At 27.6% G+C, this 19,994-nt stretch overlaps 1 protein-coding gene across 9 annotated transcripts in view; it reads right to left on the reverse strand.

Annotated features, from left to right (window-relative positions):
• Positions 1–19,994, reverse strand: part of LOC140666700 (metabotropic glutamate receptor 8) — a 111,834-nt gene that overhangs the window by 64,612 nt on the left and 27,228 nt on the right. For all 9 annotated transcript variants that reach the window (XM_072894180.1, XM_072894177.1, XM_072894179.1 and 6 more), the window contains 2 exons: positions 9,198–9,396; positions 5,237–5,452 (listed from right to left, as the gene is read on the reverse strand). In XM_072894180.1, coding sequence (XP_072750281.1) covers positions 5,237–5,452; positions 9,198–9,356 — 375 coding nt within the window. In that variant the 5' untranslated portion in view covers positions 9,357–9,396. The remainder of the gene's footprint in view (positions 1–5,236; positions 5,453–9,197; positions 9,397–19,994) is intronic.

The following is a 19,994-nucleotide window of genomic DNA, read 5'->3' on the forward strand; positions in this document are numbered from 1 at the left end:
ATTTTCAAAAAAATTCCTTAAATCCTAATAAAATTTTGTGAGACTTTCCTGATTTTTCCAGATACAAAATAAATCCCTGAATTCCAGGTTTTCCATATTTTTCTAAGGAATAGATACTCTATTATGATTTAACAGTTTAATAGATTAATGTAAGAAGAATATAAACTAGACTATATAAACACTCTACAAGTATAAAAAGTATCTAAAAAATTAATTTAAAGTAAAATTAATTTAAAATAAAATAAAATTTTAATATATCTAAACTAATATTTTTTTTAAATTACAAATGAATGTATCGTATATATTCTGTAGAATAATTTCTAATTTTTATATAAATCCTTTTTGATGTAGAAAAAAATTTAATCGACTTGTATAATTTTCAAGGAAAAAAATTTATCAATCGACATATCTTCTCTTTAGCGTGTTTAATCTATTATGTTAGATATAAGAAATATTATGAGTGTCTTTTGTATTCTCATAAATATTTTTTATAAGAAAATTTTACATATGTGTAAATTATAATTTTTTTATAATAGCCAAATTTTTACATTTTGTTTCTAATTTAAAATATAGCCGCATTATATTAAAATAAATAACTCTATCTGATTAATAATTAGTTAATTAATGATAAAGGTTTTTATGTGTATCTTTTATTTCTGGGGAGAAATATGTTATATACCGACGATTTTATAGAACAAAAATAAGCATATTTGCTGTACATATACATATGTAACAAAGAGAAAAAAAATATGAGACATGGTATATTCTTAAGTCTTGTAGTTAGCAATAAAATATTAAATATGCTTAATTTCGTGGTTTATTGTATTCTGTAAACTTTTTCCTATACTGTACATATGTACAGTTATTTATGAATACAATTTACTGTTCATTATATAATATATTTATCATACATTCAAAATACTTTGTAATGTGTCTGATAAAAGTCACAAGAATATTTTTCGGTATATCTTTCTTACAACATCTCTCTCTCTCTCTCTCTCTCTCTCTACAATTTATTTTGTACTATGATATTCATAGTTTTACATTGAATTTTATGGTGGATCACACACATACCACAATTGGGCGATAAATTGTGTTGGACTATTACTTGAGGTGATCTTATCACATATAAAAAAAACCACCATCTATGATATACTCTGTATAATAGTATGGACCAGCTGACAGCTGACTCACGGTAAATAAAGGAAGAAAAAGTGATCGATCGATCGTGTGTCTCCTCTTCAGCGTGCGACCTCAACTAGAGTGGCTTGATCTCGAGTAGCCGTGTACAAAAAGTGGTTTGTATCCACTTTCGCTACGTCAATAAATATTTACCTTGTTTTCACCCGCCATCGGCATTCGCTGTAATCGCGAGTGCAAGGATCGCACATAGATCGATGAATAGAAGTACGTCACGAACGAAATCGACTCGTTCTCATTTGATGCGACCAAGTGATAAATATTTACGGGCTTTTCTACCTTGATTTTGCGACACCATTGTACTTTGTAATATTCGTAACGGGGACGCGGCATACTGATTCGGATTCATCTCGCGGATGTATAATTTCCATCGATACATATTTATGCGTCCCACACATTCAGATAAATCGCAATAATAATAGGATTACCGACGAGATTAAGCTTTGAACTATCAAATAATGGTTATATGATTTCCCTATTGTTTACGTAATGTTTATATGTATTTTCTATTATATAAATCGTTATGATTTATTTATATATAATGCTCTAAAATTTATATATATATATACATATATATATATATATATCCAACTATAAATTAATTTTTAAATAAACTTTGATTTTATTGATTTTAATACAATCCAAATTCTGTTGATATTAAAATTTAAAGGTATTAAAACAAGCATACTATTTTGTTTTGAAGGTTTAAATTCCCTATTAAAAAGTTAGAATAAAAAAATGTATATCCACAAAAATATCTATTTTAATAAAGATTGCTCTCTTTATTTCACTGTTGGTTTCGATATGTGTATGTGCGTGTCACAACTTTGATGCTATTTCAACTCTTTCGAGTAAAATGTTTTTTTTCAATGATCAAAACTAACATGCCTTCTGAAAACTAAAAAAATGTGAAAAAATACATAAAGAGACAAATATAAAAAAGCATTGCAATAAAATGTGCAAATGATAAAATTTACAATTCAAAATTATTGAATTTTTCGAGAATTTTTAGAAATAAAATTACATTCTTTCTTAGTTATAAAAATAAATATTTTGAAAATAATCTTTTTATCTAGCACATTTTTTGGATTATTAGAGTACTGCTTCAAAACTTTTTTTTGTTCCGCAAAATAAACACACAGAACAATTAATTTATAAAATTCTACAATTTTTGCGAAAAACTTAATTAACACATTTGATTCAATTTAAATGTGATGTTTTATTTCAATATAATTTTTGAAAAAATTAAACAAATATTTTCAATTATTAGAAATAAAAGTTCAGAAAAATATTTGATGAAAATTGTAGTTTTACTGCAATTACATATTTATTTTGTTAACATAATCATGTAATGTGTAGAACAAACATTTTTTTTCTTTTCCAATTTATGTACGGAAATATGTCATAAAATCAATTTTACATTTGATAAAGGGGAAAGAGAAGGAAGGAAGAGAATAAAAAATTAACTTAATAAAAAAATGATAAAATCTAAAGAAAAAATATCTTTCGTGGACGTGAAAATAAATATGTAATTGAATAATGAATAATGAGAAATGTATAACTATGTAGATATGTTTCCGTATTTTACTTTGCCCTAATTTCTACTTTTGTATAATCCCTAATTGGATTACTGGTAACATTTCATAATATATCAATTGGACAGTCTCATTTATTTTGCAGGTTTTGCTATATAAATGTGTAAAATATGTGAACATATGTAAACACATACATACGTACATACATATATATATGTACACTGCCCAACAATGATTCGTTCTGTTCTCTTAGCAAGCTAAAAACGTAGAATTCCTATGTTCACCTAGGGGAACGAAACGAATTATTGTCGAGAATAGTACATACATACACACATATGTATAATATATATGTATGTAATATATTAAAGTAAAGCCAAGTCTACAATAGATGTTGTAAGCTTTAAGCCGTAAGAAATTGGCCAATTACAGTTAAATATGAAGAGACTAATCGAATATGATTGGTTAATTTCTTAGAGTTTAAGGCTTATTAAACTTATTGTAGACTCGGTAATATATCAATATATGATATATTATAATATCAAACCAATTATAGTTCATTTTATGGAGAAGACTTTGGTGTATGTACGTATACTATACACTTTTCTATATTTATATTATATATTACAATATATTTTCTTAAATCACACACATTTTTTTTTAAAATTTGAGACTTTTATATACTGAATAGTTTTTTATATTTTATGATGTATATTAATGAATCTGAACATATCTAATTTATTAAAAAGAATTAATAATCAATTTAATTTAGAAAAAGAAAATCAAATAATCATATATGTATATTCTGATTATAATATCAAATAACCCATATAATATTTTTTCACAGATTAGTATAAATTTCTTAAAAATTCAAATACGGGAAGATGTTCAAATTAATTTTAAATTATTGTAAAATGTAGTTAATATATTCATAAAATATAGATCAGAATATTATTTCTTTAGCTGAAGTAATTAAATAATAGATTTCTACAAAGATATAGTTAAATAATATAGAATCATTGCATGTAGAAAACAATTATAAAAAAATAAAAAGTATCTTTGAAAGATAATCGGCAAAGCTTCAACTGCGAATTCTCATTAAACATTAAAACAAGTTCTAGCGTCAGTTATTCACTGGGTCAGAAGTGGCGAGAGCACACTGAGAGTTGTTGCATTTAATCAGCTTTGCGGAAGATGTTATCCAATCGTCTCTTGCTGCCGCATCGGTGTGGATAACCAACCAAAGCAGCCCATCGTTACAGTTGCTAAAGTTTAGAAACTCCCAGAATGTTGGCATGCGAACAACCGTATCTACTTTCGCGAGATACTCATCTTGCTAAGAAACTAGACATAGCGCCAATATACGAAGTGTAAAAATTCGAAAAGAGAAAAACTAATTGCGAGACTAAAAAGTCACAAAACTCCTGGTTTTTACTTTTATTTCTTATAGTTTTTTTAACGCTTTGTGACCTATTGCTATTGACAGGAATCGTAGTACAAAGTGATATCACAAGCTTTACTCTCTTTTGGCTACGAATTTTTTAACGTATTCGCGTTCAATCTTTATAAAAAAAAAACTTTCAGCAAATTTGTCTTTTTAATTCTTGTCAAATCTATACTTTAATAAAATTAAAATTTAATTAAAGTAGATTTGACCACAAAAAACTTTTATAATTATACACTTAATATCCGAAATAATTGAAAAAAAAAGAATCAAAGAAACGAGAATAATATAAGTTTATTGTTGCAAATAAATTTGCAATAATCATCAATATAGAAATGCAAATTTTTGAACCTTTTGTCAGATCTATGAGAACGTTCAAATGGCACCTTGGGGAACAAAAAGGCATACTAACTCGAAAGTATACTGGCGAACGAGCTTCGACAAGGTAAAGTATATATCATTGAATATAAACGGAATAAATGTCCAGAAAGAGGAAAAAAGAAAGTAATGCGCGATTATGCGATCCTGAGCGTTGTTCTCGATCAAATTTCTATCTTCTATATTCTCGCAAGATCATAAATTTTTCCCTTGCAGAATCGCGCAGTCTATTACGTTTAAATATATTGAATCTTTTATCTTAAAATTGATATAGAATAATGTAATTTCCGCGTTGGAATTTAACGAAATAATCAGTGATAGAGTTCGCGTGTAACAGACTGCGTCCAAATCGCGAGAACAATTGAAATATTGATTGTGAAATTTATTTAAAGATTGTACCTATTGTTTTTTTTTTCTTTTAAACGAATATATATTGAACTACTGTAATTTGATAAAATATATGTTATGTAAAATGTGTGTCTTTATAAAATACGAAACTGAGTTTCTTTTTCTTATTAATCGCATGAAAGAATTAGCAATTTACAAAACAGATGTTTATCAGCAATCTCTTTTGTCGATTTTAGAATTAAAAATTTTAATTATTTATTATTGCACAGCATAAAATTTTGCAGTAAATTATTGCTATTTTTAATATTATTATATCGAGAAAATGGCGACTTACCTGATTCATGTACGACCTGACGAACTCCATGCTTTGATCCAGAGCATAAGTATCGCTGCTACAGGAATCGAGGATGAGAGCACCCAGCGTTGTGTTTGGCAGGAGTTCTGTATCATTGTTAATCTGATCCAGAACATACAACATAGCTTCCAATCGTTGCATGCCCTTCTCTTCTTTCACGGCCCCGCATGGTGATGCGCCAATAGAGCTTGCGATCTGAACAAATAAATGTGTATATGTATTTCACAGAGCTGTATTTTATTTCACTTCATATTTTGAGAATTACGAAATATTACGAATTATTAATAAAACAATGTATTATAACGTAAAAATAACTTTTTAATAACAAGTTTTAACTAACAAATATTTTCCCTAGAAGCCAAATTTCGAATAAGTTTTTTTAATTTAATCGAAGCTAGATATGATTTAGAAATTAAAAGAAATTGGATAATTTTATTTTTCCGCTATATTTTTCTACGCATTATGTTTTGAATATTGCGTGAGTAATCTAAACAGAATAAAGGCACAATTCGAAACTGCATTGTTTTCGATCGAAACAATGCAGCTCTGTGATATTTTAACGACGATAGTGCGAAAGATAAGGTAGACGTTCAATTTCCATGGATTAATATCGTACTTTTCCCCAGAGCCATTCACTCCCACAATGGCTACAATGGCGTATGTATAACCACGACTTGCGAGACACGAGATCGAAGGGGATCAAATTACAGGGAACTTTGACCCTTCGTCGTATCCTTGAACATTATGATCGGATGCGCTGCTGTTGACGTCAAGTTGAAGGAGTATGAGAGAAGTTGTGGTACAATACTATAAATCCGCGAGTCGCTACACTGATCGTATACGAGAATTTCGTCAACCCCCGAAAATACACAGTCCGGCCAAACACGCTCGTAAATTCTGGCGACAACACAATTCCACCGCTGATTTTAATGTTTGCGAAATCAGCTGGGAATGCTGATCATTTGTTTTCGGGGTCACAGAGCTTTCCCGGAATGAAAGCTTTTAATTCCAACAACTCGGAATTTGTTTTGGTCCCAAAAGTTCGAGTTATAAGGGATGACGATACCCTACTGCGTGCTTGACCTATAAAATTAGGCGCTTAATTTGTTACCATATGTACATATTTTGTATATTTTATTTCAATGAATTCTATGAATTTTATTTCATTTCATTTTTAATTCCATGAATATTTTAAATTTAGATTAATGAACCTTAAAGTCTCCCCAGTGATATAAATGTATATATAACAGGATATTATAATTTATAAATTTTATTACACACTTAGCGCTTTTTATTTATTTTTTAAAATTAGCATTATAATTCGCGTTGTCTCGAATTAAAATATCTTATAATAAGCTGTTGTACCACTATATTTGCAAGATCGTATACAAAACCTAAAAATATTTTTAACACAAATATCAACCAGTTTGTTAACGTTGAAGCCTTAACTGATGTTTACATTAGATATATTCATAATATATTGTTTTCAATAAAATAAAATATTATATTTATATTAATAATTAATATAATAAAAGAATGGTTTTTGGAGACTTTCTTTAATTAAGAACTTTCATTTATTATAAAGGTGGAAAATCAATGTTAACGTTATCACTGGAAACATTGTTACATTGCTTCTTTAGAAATTCAGCTAAAGAAAACTAATCACCCAAGCGAGTTCGGGTCACTCGTTATTTAGGAGTCACTATATCGAGCAAGAACAATCGATGTAAGAAAGAAAGTTATTCGTTGGCGGAAGTTCGGTGAACGACGTTATTTTGCACGAACTAGTTGCGCGACAACAATAAATCAGCTTAAAGTTTTCGATATTATTCCACCTATAACTGAATAAAGAGGTAACATTTCACAAGAATGTTTACTCCACACTTTGTATAGCGATTGAACTTAGTCGTATTTAAGAGGAAGAAATCGAGCTTTTCTTTAGAGAAAATAGGTGGAACATTAATATAAAGAGAATTTTCCAGGTAAAGTATTGGAATACGTATATAAAATATTTTGTATGTATATAAAAATGTCTTCTTAGAAAAAATGTTAAAAGTTTCGAAATTGCATAAATATTGTACATTTTTATATTTAAATTATAAATGATTAATTATATAGCGAGGTTAGGTTTACACGTATTTTATTTAAATTTGATGATACACATTTTTATCAAATATTTTTATTAAATTTTATTAAATATTGTTAATATTGATAAAATTTACTTTCACGGAACGTAACTAAAAGTTTGAAAAAGCTTCTTTAAAAATTCACAAACTACATGTATATTATATATAGAAATGGTACAGTATATGATTATAGTGTGTGTGAGTGGTCTGTTATTTTTTAATCGTATAAAATAAATATTATATATTTTCGTTTTTGCACATCAAGTATCTCGCGATATTGCGCATAATTCTCCAAGAGAGTTCTCGAAAGTCAATTTTTACGAAAAAGTTCAGACTGCCTTGATATTCGAGCTCAACTTTTGCAATTTTTGCAGTGCTGCGCTTATATATTCTCTTTATTTCTTATGTTCTTTTTCGGCGAAATATTTTGCGAAGATAAGACACTTGATATCTGCATGGCACTTAAATGGTATTAGGGTTTCTCACTATATTTTGTCAGAATCGCGCGTGATATGACGTCAAAGGCGAGATCTGGGGTTGATTACGTCAAACTTTTGCGTAACATATATTAGATAATTTCGAGAGTTGGCTTATTTTCTGCGCGTCAACATAATACAAAATACAGTATTTCTCGCAAAGCAACAGAACGTGAATATTAAATATGTCACCGAGTTCGTGTTTGTGATGCTCGAGATAAAATGAGGTCATATGTGACTTAATAATAATTATTAGTCTCTCTATTTACTTTTCTTATTTTGTTTTTAAAATATATTTTTTCGGAAAAATATATGTATTTTATTTTTGACTGTATGAAACATAATGGAACTTCGAAAAAGCAATTTTAATTAAAACTGTTGATTTTGATTTCTTATCAGTTTTTATAATAAATTGTGAAATGAGATAAAAAAGTGCTAGAGCGCAATAATTTTAATACATATAACTCACGTTATAAGCTTAAATTGCATCTATAAACATTTGCACTATTTATCTTTTTATTAATTTTTTTATTAATTAGCAGAGAAAATGAAGCTACCTTTTAATAACTAAAGGTGCAAAGTATATGTATCTATGTCTATAAATTTATACTTTTTCGTCGATTATATTAAACAAAGCTTTCGTTATGTCAGTTAATATTGGTAATAATAACGAATGCAAGAATGAATTTATTTATTTCTTCACCATCAGCAACGGACGTTGTATTTTTATTTAAAATATTCGTTATTTTTAAGTGGACAAATTGCAAAGACAAGAGCACGATTTCTACGAGGTAATTTGAGAAGGAAGAATGAAGAAAAAGATAAAAAAATACAATTTCGTGAACACAAATACAATGTGCAGCAGAGTTGTGATATATGCATATTGACTCGCTCCGGGGCAAGTTCCGACAAGGAAGATTTCATATTAATTTAATATTTACACATAGAAGTAAAATGTAAAAGCAGAAATGTATAACATTTAATTTATTGTGTAATTTTATAATACTTATTCTTCATATAACTATTGTTATACCCCTATGTTAATATACTTTTTTTACAGTGCATATTTTCATATAAATTGCTCGAAAAATCTAATTATAAAATATTAGTTTAATATCGAAAATAAAGAGTTAATTACATATGTAAATGGTCAAAGAAATTTATCTTTTATTTCATTTTACATTTAATTTATGAGTTCTATTATTAAACAATTACTAAAATATTTTAAAAATTTAAAAAATAAAATATTGTAAATCTCAGCTCTCTCTTCTGCTAAGAAAAATTTGAATTTCAAAAGTTAACAAGAAGTATTGTTACATTTTGTGTAAAAATTCTTACCTGCTCATGCATTGGAAAGATCCCACCGAGAATGATGTCACCACTGATGCGTATCAACTTCGAGCCGTCCTCACCTCTATTCTTTGTGCTGTAACACTCGCTCGTAATCAGGAAACACCACATCCACAGCAAGATTTTGCGCAAGTTCATCTTGGACATGGAAACTGAACTATTCGAGCGGCTCGTGGTTGATACCTCACTAAAACGTAAAATAACATTTACAAGTTATTTTGCGAGTATGAAACTAGAGTAACGCATATGTGTAAATATATTTTTTTTATATGTGATAATATAATCAAATTGTAGATGTTACACATTGATTACATTAAAATAATAGGAAGATGTTGAAGATATTAAATATTGAATTAGCATTAAATTATGTTTCCGAAGAAAAAACAATACTGATGTACTTAATATTTTATTTTAATTAATTAAGATAAATGTTTGTCCTATACACATCTGTAATAATTGAGTTCTTTATATTTTTTTATGACATGATTTATTAGTATTAGTATTGCAGCTACAATGTTTTTTAAGAATTATTTTGGAACGATTTATAAGTGGATGTTTTTTAAATTAAAACTTTCAATAACTGATAAGCAGCGTCATATATAATTCCCTGCTTGTGCGCTGAAAATATGAATTTATGGCAAAAAGAGATAAATCATACGTGCACAAAATATTTACAGAAATGTACATATATTGTATGTTATATTTTCCCCTCTCCCATTCCTGCTTATTTTTTAAAACTCTTTTATTCGAGTCACGATTTTTCTGAACTTATGAAATAGCTTTTCCTCGACAATAAATCTCTGTCCGCGTTATGTTAAAACTTTTATGTTCAGAGATCAAATTTTTCAGATCATCGCTCTTGAATTGTCTTTTTAAAAAATGATCGCAATATGTGTTGTTGCATTAGAAAATAATAAAGAATAGGAAATATATATATATATATATATATATATATATATATATAATTTTCAGCATTGTGTATTTCGAACATTTAAGCCAGACATAATCTTTCTTTCTCCCTGATCCGACCTAATTCGGCTTAGAGTATTGCTGTCGCACGAGGATCAAAGTAACTCACACCCTTTTCCTTTAATTACTTCGTTGCTCGTCGGCATAGTATGGTCTCACATCTTTATTGCCCAATTTTCTTTCCGTAAAAAGCTCGATTTTTATCGTTAGATTCTTCAAGCAATTATCTTAAATTTAATCATTGTATAATTTATTCTAAAACGACGAGAAAAAAACGATTATTAATACATTACTCTTTAATTTTTTTCACCTGCTCGCTTTGAGGTGCTCATTGCTTTTACATACTCTGGCTTTTTCAAGTACACGTCATTCTCTCTCAAGGAAAAGTTGTTGATCGCGTACCTGCTTGTGCGCCTGTAATTTCATTCGACGATGCAGATGAGAAGACAAGAAAACACTGGCAAAATTACTTTGTTAAACAAATTTCACTTTTGCTTACGGCGTGCTTCGATTTTCTAATGTCTCTCTTTTGTCTTCTCTGAAAGCTATTTGAGGACGTAATTTTGCAATTTAATTCGAGTCTTTCATTTAATTTAAGCTCGTCGTTCGAGAGCATACTTATCGTAGGTTCTTTATGACAACGATTAGAGGATATTTTAGCGTAGAAATGTATATTGTGTAATCGACTAACGTAATTATTCCAACATTTGTCTTATGATTGAATTCGTCCTACTTGAAAATATTTCTTATCGCGTGAACAGCGTATGCGAATAATTATCTAAATTTTTATCTAAAAGCAGTTAAAGGCTGTAGACGGAAAAAATTTGAGAGTATTGAGACATATAAAATATTCTCTGAAAGTTTAGTGATTGAACTTCGAAAGGAACATGTTAAAAAAGCAATTTCTTAATTTCATTCTTTCTTTTAAAATAGATCATTTATTCGAGATTAATAAAAAAATATTTTTTTTGTGTCTTTTGTTGATAAATGTTCAGAAAAAATCGGTATGGGATCATCTTAAATATTTACAGAAAAAAAAATAAAAACTGAAAATGACGTTTTTCTCGATAACTTAGGAAATAATAAAATTAGGGAGCTGAAATTTTGAGGAAATTTTTTTTTACAGTAAGGACATGACAGGCTAAATGTTATTTAAAAACTCATCGGGGGCATTTTTAATATGCTTATCCAGCTGTAGCCTTTTTAATTAAACTATGAGGCACATAAGACAATATAATCTATTATTTAATCTACTAAAGATGGAAGACATCTTCGATATGAAATATTTTTGTGCACGGATTTCAATAAAAACAAATACAATTAACTGAATCTATCAATAAATTTCGATAAATACGAATACATATATTTCTTTATGTGATGTCATTTTACCAGTTCACATTCAAGAACACATGTAATACGCTAAACATTCAACGCCTCAACTGAGATTGAACGGCATTTTATCGAACATGCCAGAATTCAGCGAAGCGTGCCACTGCTCCGAGAAAGAATGTAGAGCATTGGTGCAACCTATGACAGTAATCGCCATGCAAATAATTTCGCGGAATTCTGACGCATAATTGAGATGCAATGTTTAATCGGTACTTTGAGCTCACTTTTATCATTAAACTTATATTGTAAGAAATAAAATAGTCCATTTTCATCTTATCAGGGAAAGCGTTACAAAAATTGCTTTCTATTAAAATCAATATTAAAATATTAATTTTAAAATCAATACTTTAATATTGACTTTTATTAAATTAGAAAGCAATTTTTAATTTATTAAATTATTAATTTATTAATTATTTTAATTTATTAAAACAATTGTATTGTATCTCGACACGAGAACCTAGCTTTAAAAGTACTTGAAAAAATGGACTTATGTGATTATATAGGATCATATATAATTACATATAAATTTGAAATTTGAAGCAATCTGGTCATATGTAATATGATTTGTTCAAATATAATTATCTGAAATTTGGCGATATGATCTAATCATATATATATATATAATAGTATCCAAAATTTGGCGTGGTATGATCTTATCTTTATATATATTCGGCTAGATCTGTTTTCATATCTAGCCGAATATGATTATATATAAACATATATGGTCATATAAAATCATTTTTATTATATATAATCACATAGAATTACATATGTTATCAGATCTTTTCATATCTAATTATGTGTATTTACATATGATTGTATTACATTTTTCCTCGCATAATTCTCCTAATTTTCTTTTAAATTTGTAAATTGAAAGAAGAAGAATATAAAAGGAATAAATTAATTAGAATTTATATTTTTTTTCTCCTGTATTCTTTTTCTTTCAATTCAGAAATTCATATTAAAATATTCTTGTAATTTTGTTATTATCTTTTACACGACGAACTGTTCAAAGATTTAAAAAATTATGGTTTAAATTTTTTTAATAAATAGACCACTGTAATTTAATGTTATTTTGTTAAAATTTGTTCAAAAAGTAAAATCAATTTTATATGAGTAATATCAATTTTTATGGCAAAGATGCTCCACCATTTCCCTGCTTTGTGAGTAATGCGCCTTGTTCGCGAGTAATTCAGCGAAAGAAAAAGCTTTTCGTCAACAATAGTGCTTTAGAAATAGTATGTTTCACGTCTTTGATTTGATCCGCGGGTACTTGCCGAAAAGTACCATCGAAAAGTGTTACGGAAGATAGCCTCTCAAGCAAAAATATCGTTTTACTCGGACGAGAAAGTTAAGAATAATGTATTGGTTATATTTAGAAGATAGGCGAGAAAAAGAATTTCGTACTATATCGAATAAAGGGACGAAATGAAATACAAAGGAATACAAACGAGTTTGAACTACGAATAAAAAATGATCGATTGCATGCCGCTTACTCGTTCAACGAATTGGTTATACAGAGCGATAAAATTTTCAGAAGAACGAAATATAATCTATGCCTTCTCTAATTTTATTTTTCAAATGTGATTATATATAGAAGAGAGATAATATATTTGCTAAAGAAATATTATGTATGAAATCAAAGAGCTTGGATTTTAAACATACAGTAAGCTTATAAGCTTTAAATGTTACGACTAAATCACTCATAAGTATAAGTGCGAGTAAATGCTAATATTATTTTAATATTATTATTATTAATTATACTTATTTTACATGCATTATGAAAATATTAAAAAATTACAATCTAATTTCATTAAAATTAGTATATGGAATGTTATGAAAAAAATCTTCACGCGCAGAAAGTATATAAAGTTTTTAAAAAATATTAAATCAATATTATTTTGCAAAATTCTAAAGCATTTAAAAAATTACATTTTTACTATTATAGTTGCAATATTTAGTTATTCTAATTGTAAGAATCAAATATGTTTAGTACATGCTTAATTTTTACGAGCTTTACAATATATTAAAATTGATAATTATGTGTTTTTGTTGTCATGTATTAAGAGCTACCTAGTTTTTTTGATTGACAACCGAATCGATAGCTTACTGAAAGTTGCTTATTGAAAGCTATGGGAAATGTGCCAAATCCGCAATCAAGCTTTCAATCGCATTCAGAAAAAAAATAAAGAAATATGTATGTGTTTAACTTACAAAGACTTTTATAAAATACAAGATTCAATATCTCTTGAAACTTTTTTTGACATATCGCTTAAAAGACTGATCGGTATCCATTTTAGCCAATGTGTATAGATCAATCGTCAAAGCAAAAGAGAAAGTGGTCGTTGTGACTCGTTCAATTCAAATATTGATTTATTCGACTCTTTTATTATGCTCAAGGGAATAAAATTCATAATAAACAAAAGAGAAAAATCGCTTGTTTAGATACTCCGTTAGTAATTGGATTTGTCTTACTGTCCTTTTGATATTGAAATTTTAACGAAATGTTTTAAAGAGCAAATTATTAAAGAATTAAATTATTATAAGATAGTATATTATTATAATGTTGTATATTTTTTTATTTGAAAAACATTATGTTATGATATAATATAGTATTTCAAATATGACACACACACACATACAAAAGTGACATTTCAATATCAAAAGTATTAAAACTGCTTTTTATACAGCTTTTATTTTTAACAAATTTGTATGCGATTTTCTGTATTATAGTTCATTCTTTTAATTTTAATAGACAAAAGAATGATCGATTGAATGTTTACAACACCCGATAAAACTTCTTAGAGAAAGCTTCTGCTTAGTTTCATCTGTCAATCTCATACCGGTTTACACTCGATCAATGACACACTGTTCGGATTCTCCCTAGACGCAAAGAGAACAGAGACAATAAAAGAGAAGCTTCGCCACTATCCTGGTAAAATTCGAATGATTGGGGTCGAAATTGAGATATCTACCCGTGCGTGTAATCCTTCGATATACTTGATTCTACTCTATCCTAGCTCTGCTTCGACAGGACAGGTCAAAACTCCGACTGTTTTCATTTCTGAGACGATCCGTACCATCCTTTACAATTTCTTAGATATTGCGATCGCAGAAGTGGCAAAAGCAGACTCCAATCATCAGTTTCAAGATAGAAAGTCCTTCTTCCAGCCATCCTTGCAATCTGAATGTTTACACACATACAGACACGCACAAAACACACAACACTTTCGTCATTCGAAGTATTTCAAATATCGTGTAATGCATTATAAACAATTTTTTTAAATCACCTTGGAAACATTAATTATAGAATTTAATTATTTCTCTTTGTTATTACTTATTATGTTAATATACATGCATCTGAAAAAAGAAATAAAATTCTTTTTTTTCTTCCGCGAATAAAATAAGTATAAACAAGTAACATATAATTGTACAGTGTTATTATAATAAGTAAGTATATTATATAATTTAATGTTTTAGCATTTTTTATATTTTGTAAATCCAATCTTTTTCAAAAAATAAAAAAAACTGTAAATAGATAAACAAATAGATGAACAAATTAATATCACTATTAAAAATCTATGCATAACTTTCAAATTGTACGAACAAAATAAATGTATTAGGACGTATTCAAAGTTCATAATGCATTATAGAGTGAAATCTGAAGTTTTCTGATAAACGGGGGCCGAAGCAGATAGAAACGGAAAGTTAAAGGATAGGAATCGCGTAGCTGTTGAAATCGAGCAATTTGTCACCGTCATGGTAGTTCAATAAAGTTTCACGGAAGTCGCATAACTCTTTATGCTATCGTACGTCTCAGAAAATCTGGCGATTATCGTGAAAGTAATCAAAGAGATCAGCAATAAGAGAATAGATATTTCTGATGATTTTTCAAGATTGACATTGCAGCCTGAAAATTTTTAATATATTAGTTTTCACGTTCAACTTACTTTCATATCCATAGTGATATTCAGAATATTTTTTACAAGTTTGTTATTATATAAAATTATATTTTTCTATTATTTACATTTATGTTAATGATGCTTATAAAAAAGATATTTCTTTAAAAAGTATTTTTAAGTATATATGTATAACATTCTGTAATATTTTTATTCTATAAAAATAAAATATTATAATAAAAATGCATATAGTTTTCTTTTTCACTAATAATGCCAATGTAAAGCTGTTGAGTTATAAATATTTCTTTAGACTCATCTTATATATGTATATGTGCATGTAATGCATATTTAATAACAAATATTATTTCTTTATGCTTTGAAAGTAGAAGCAAATTGTGTGCTTGAGTTTAAAAAAAGGTAGCAAAAAATATAAAAACAGTCCTTTGACTATCAAAGACTTCAAGAAATTCAATTGGTGGTTTTAGCTTCAGAATTGGTATAAAACAAAAAGCACAATTGTAGATACTGTTACAACTATATTGACATGCTATCAATAAATATGCTTTTATATGTTATTTAAATTTCCTGTGATAAAAAATACACATATATACAGTCTTTTATATATATATATAATTTATTTTTCAAAAACAGTTTGTGCTTATTAACTTGTCAAAATGTGATAAAATTTTTATACTTAATAATAAATTTAAAAAATACGTAAGCTACACACACAACCGAACTATAGTTTGCAAAGTGCTGCTTTAATAATACGCAAAATATGTGTTGAAACATATAAGTCAATTAAAAAGTTATACTATTAAAATTGACTGTATACGCGTATATACACAAATATACATACAAATACACAATAAAAGAACAATATTCAGAAAAATTATTAAAAAATATTGTCTTATATTATTTCTGTAGAAATTATTGATATTGCATCTTTTCAAATTTGCTATTCACAACTCTTATTCAAGATTTTATTGATAATATAATCTCAAAGTCGTAAATATTATCTTACATCAAACTAACTTTTTTATATAGCGCCCACATATAGCGATTTTAAACATACAATAGGTACAATAGTATAAAAATTCATGAAAATAAAAATTTTAAATCTACAAAGCAAATCTTTACTTTAACTCACAGATTAATTATTAATTTTATATTTTAAAAGACCTAGAGAATGCTTTGTGCACAATGTCAAATTCTATTATAAATCCCAAAACGTATTAGATTTATTAATTTTTTTATGTAACCATCCAATTTCCGCATAAATGGATATAAGAGTATATATAATCGAATACTTACAAAATTTCAACATAGAAAATTGAATTTATGTATAAATTATTTGTTTCATTATGAATACAATCAAGATTTGCGTTATTTTATAACATATATAATTTGTGAAACAATATACAATATATATTTTAAAAAGAATTATATATATATATATAAATTTGGAATAATATGTCTTTCTCTCTCTCTTTCTCTTGATTTTCCACAGTGCTGTAAATGGCTTTTGCAATGCATCAACAATAGTATCACAAGTGCGTTTCTAATCCTAATAAACCCTTCTTGGAAGGATACGTATACATTTCCGCATTAACAGAACATCACGAGTTAATTATCTGGAATATGCACGATAGTAGTAGAGTTATATTTGAGACGCAAAATACAAGGCTGGTGCAAATGCAATGCGCATCAACCGTAAATACGACTTGAATGAATAAGGTGAAGTTAAACGAGCGTAAAAGCGATTGTATGGTAATATCAGCGAATCGGAAAGGTGGAGTATGATTGAGAAAGATAGATCGTTGGAGTGGAAGCGCCACCATAACGAGACTCGATAATTTCATTCGGTATTGTGAAAAAATTCAGCGAATTCAACAGATCGCGAGACAAAAGGCGCGCTTCTCATCGAGGTTTCCGCACGTTCCAATCCACTGGCGAAAATTAATTGTCCGATTGAAATCGTTGCGGGGATTTCTATTTCGGAAGCACGATTGCTGCCAGCTGTTTTATAAAAAGAATTATGTCCGTGGTAAAATAATGTAGCGCCTTCATCAGCTGTTTATTCTGAGAGCATAAATTAAACTTGAAAAGTGTATATTTTTAAGCCGCAAATTTGGCGCTCAAACATGGCTATTTCAGTCATATATGATATATAATATGAGATTTAAACAGCTCCGGTTAAATATAGAAAGCACTGAATTTAAACAAGATACTATCAGAATTAATGCATTCTACTGCTTTCAATGAAATATCGCGATTTATGTGAACATTCATGAGTGTATAAATTTTCCATCATGACCACAACTTTTTCATTAATGAATCGAATAGATTAAGTGATACTATCAATTTCAATAAATGTATACGCGTAATATATGTAAATTACGACATAAATTTTGGAAAAAATTTACTTGGAAATTTTAACTTTCAAATTACTATCAATGCCCTTCAGCATCTCGAGGCTGCAGACAATGAAAAAAAGAGACTTGAAAAATCGATATTACATTATTCCCGATGTGTTCAACCTCTATCTTTTGCATTATATACTTTCTATGTTTCTTTTCTTTTTCTCTCTTTCTTTCTCGTTTATTTTGCACTTCATACTCCGCCTTCCTTTTTTTAGCTTTCATCCGCACATTTTCTGTTTTACCTTTTTCTTTATGCCTCTCGGCCTTCGCCCTCCAGTAAAAAAAAAACCAATCCTTCCAGATATTAAACTCAATTCACCGAAAAGAGTCGAATGCGACTTTCATCTCTTCGTATGAGATCGATCATATCTGACGATGTCTCGTCTAGTAATGCAAGATAGATTTTGCAATCGTGAAATCAGATATTTGTAAAATATTATAACAAGGAATAATTCATATGATATTCACAATTCTTTCAATCCAATTATTCATCTTTTGCATATAATTTTCAAATCTACAATTTGCAATTTATATACGATTTCTTTAGAGTTAGCAAATTTAGTCTTGTGTGTGTGTGTGTGTGTGTGTGTGTGTGTGTGTGTGTGTGTGTGTGTGTGTGTGTGTGTGTGTGTGTGATATATAATAATTAATTCGAAATTAATTCTTTATGTGTGTGCGTGTGTGTGTCTATTCTATATTTAATTCTATGTATTTTTGTTCACATAAATATATTTCATTATCAGTACCATTATTTTTTTTATAAATATTTTTTTATCGCAATTATTAATTTTTCAGCTCTTGATTGTTAAAATATGATTTTTAATTGGTTAAAATTAGTTGACCCGTAAAAAAAGCGGGGAAAGGCAATTTAATTAGTTTTTAATTAAAACACCATACGGTAGACATGGAGACATCACAAAAATAAAATCGCGAAAATTTTAATTTTCGTCCCTAATGACATTGAGTTGTTTGCGAGAGTTCTTTAAGCTGTTTTTATAATAATCTCATAGACTAAGTTATTATAAACGTTTCGCAAATTTCCTGCCACATATACATATGTATTAATTTTAAATAAAATATTAAAAGTATTTGTTAAATTTATCATTTTCTTTCCTCTCTGTCTCTTTTGCTCCTTAACATGTAAACCAATAATTTCCAAAAAGACACTGTATTAGAAGATATGTACTTGTAAAATCATTTATATTAAATATCTAAAAGAAAAAAAATTATAAAAAGATTATATGCAAATTTTACATTTGTAATTACAATATATCTTCAACATACGCTAGCTCTTCATTAAAACGCAAGTATATTGAAGAGAACAGAAGAGAGTTGAGTGAAAAAGCATCAACACGTTCTTCAAGCTAATAAAAAAATAGATTAATTAAGCATATATTAGTGGAAATTACATCATCATAGTGCATCTTTGAACGTACAAGTATACCGTTTATCAAGAAAATTCTCACACGTTAAAATGTTTCTCTATAATTTTTAGTTTGTACAAATAAAACAGTATATTGCATTTTGTATGAGTATAATGGTAAGAAATGTTAATTTTATAATCTAATTTTAGTTTAAATGGTAAGAAATGTTAATTTTATAATCTAATTTTAGTTTAAATGATAATCGAAATTATTATACTTGAAAATTTTTAGTCAATTTGCAAAAACCTTTCTATAAAATCAAACAATATAAAATAATATAAAATAATATAAAATAAGCAATTTTTATAAATACATGTTAAGAATTTAAATTTGTTGTTTTTTGTAATTATCTGTGTGTTTGATGTTAATGCTTTATGTTTTAATATTTCATCTTTATGACTTAAATTAAATTAGGCAATTAAGTGGTTTTATGCTAAAATGTAAAATATGTAATATATATTTTAATTCAATAACTGCCCATTAGTAAAAATAATAGACATATAATAACTTTTAAAAGTCATAAAAAATAAATATAACTAAAAATATTCAATGCATCATATGTCTATTATTTTACTAATAGACGGTTATTTAATTAAAATATATATTTAATTATTTGAAATATATAATTTTTAAAAGTTATTTAAAGTTATTTAATTGAAATATATATTTAATTAATTGAAA

The sequence above is a fragment of the Anoplolepis gracilipes genome, chromosome 6 (assembly GCF_047496725.1).
Source record: "Anoplolepis gracilipes chromosome 6, ASM4749672v1, whole genome shotgun sequence".
In the NCBI taxonomy this organism is placed as follows: domain Eukaryota; kingdom Metazoa; phylum Arthropoda; class Insecta; order Hymenoptera; family Formicidae; genus Anoplolepis; species Anoplolepis gracilipes.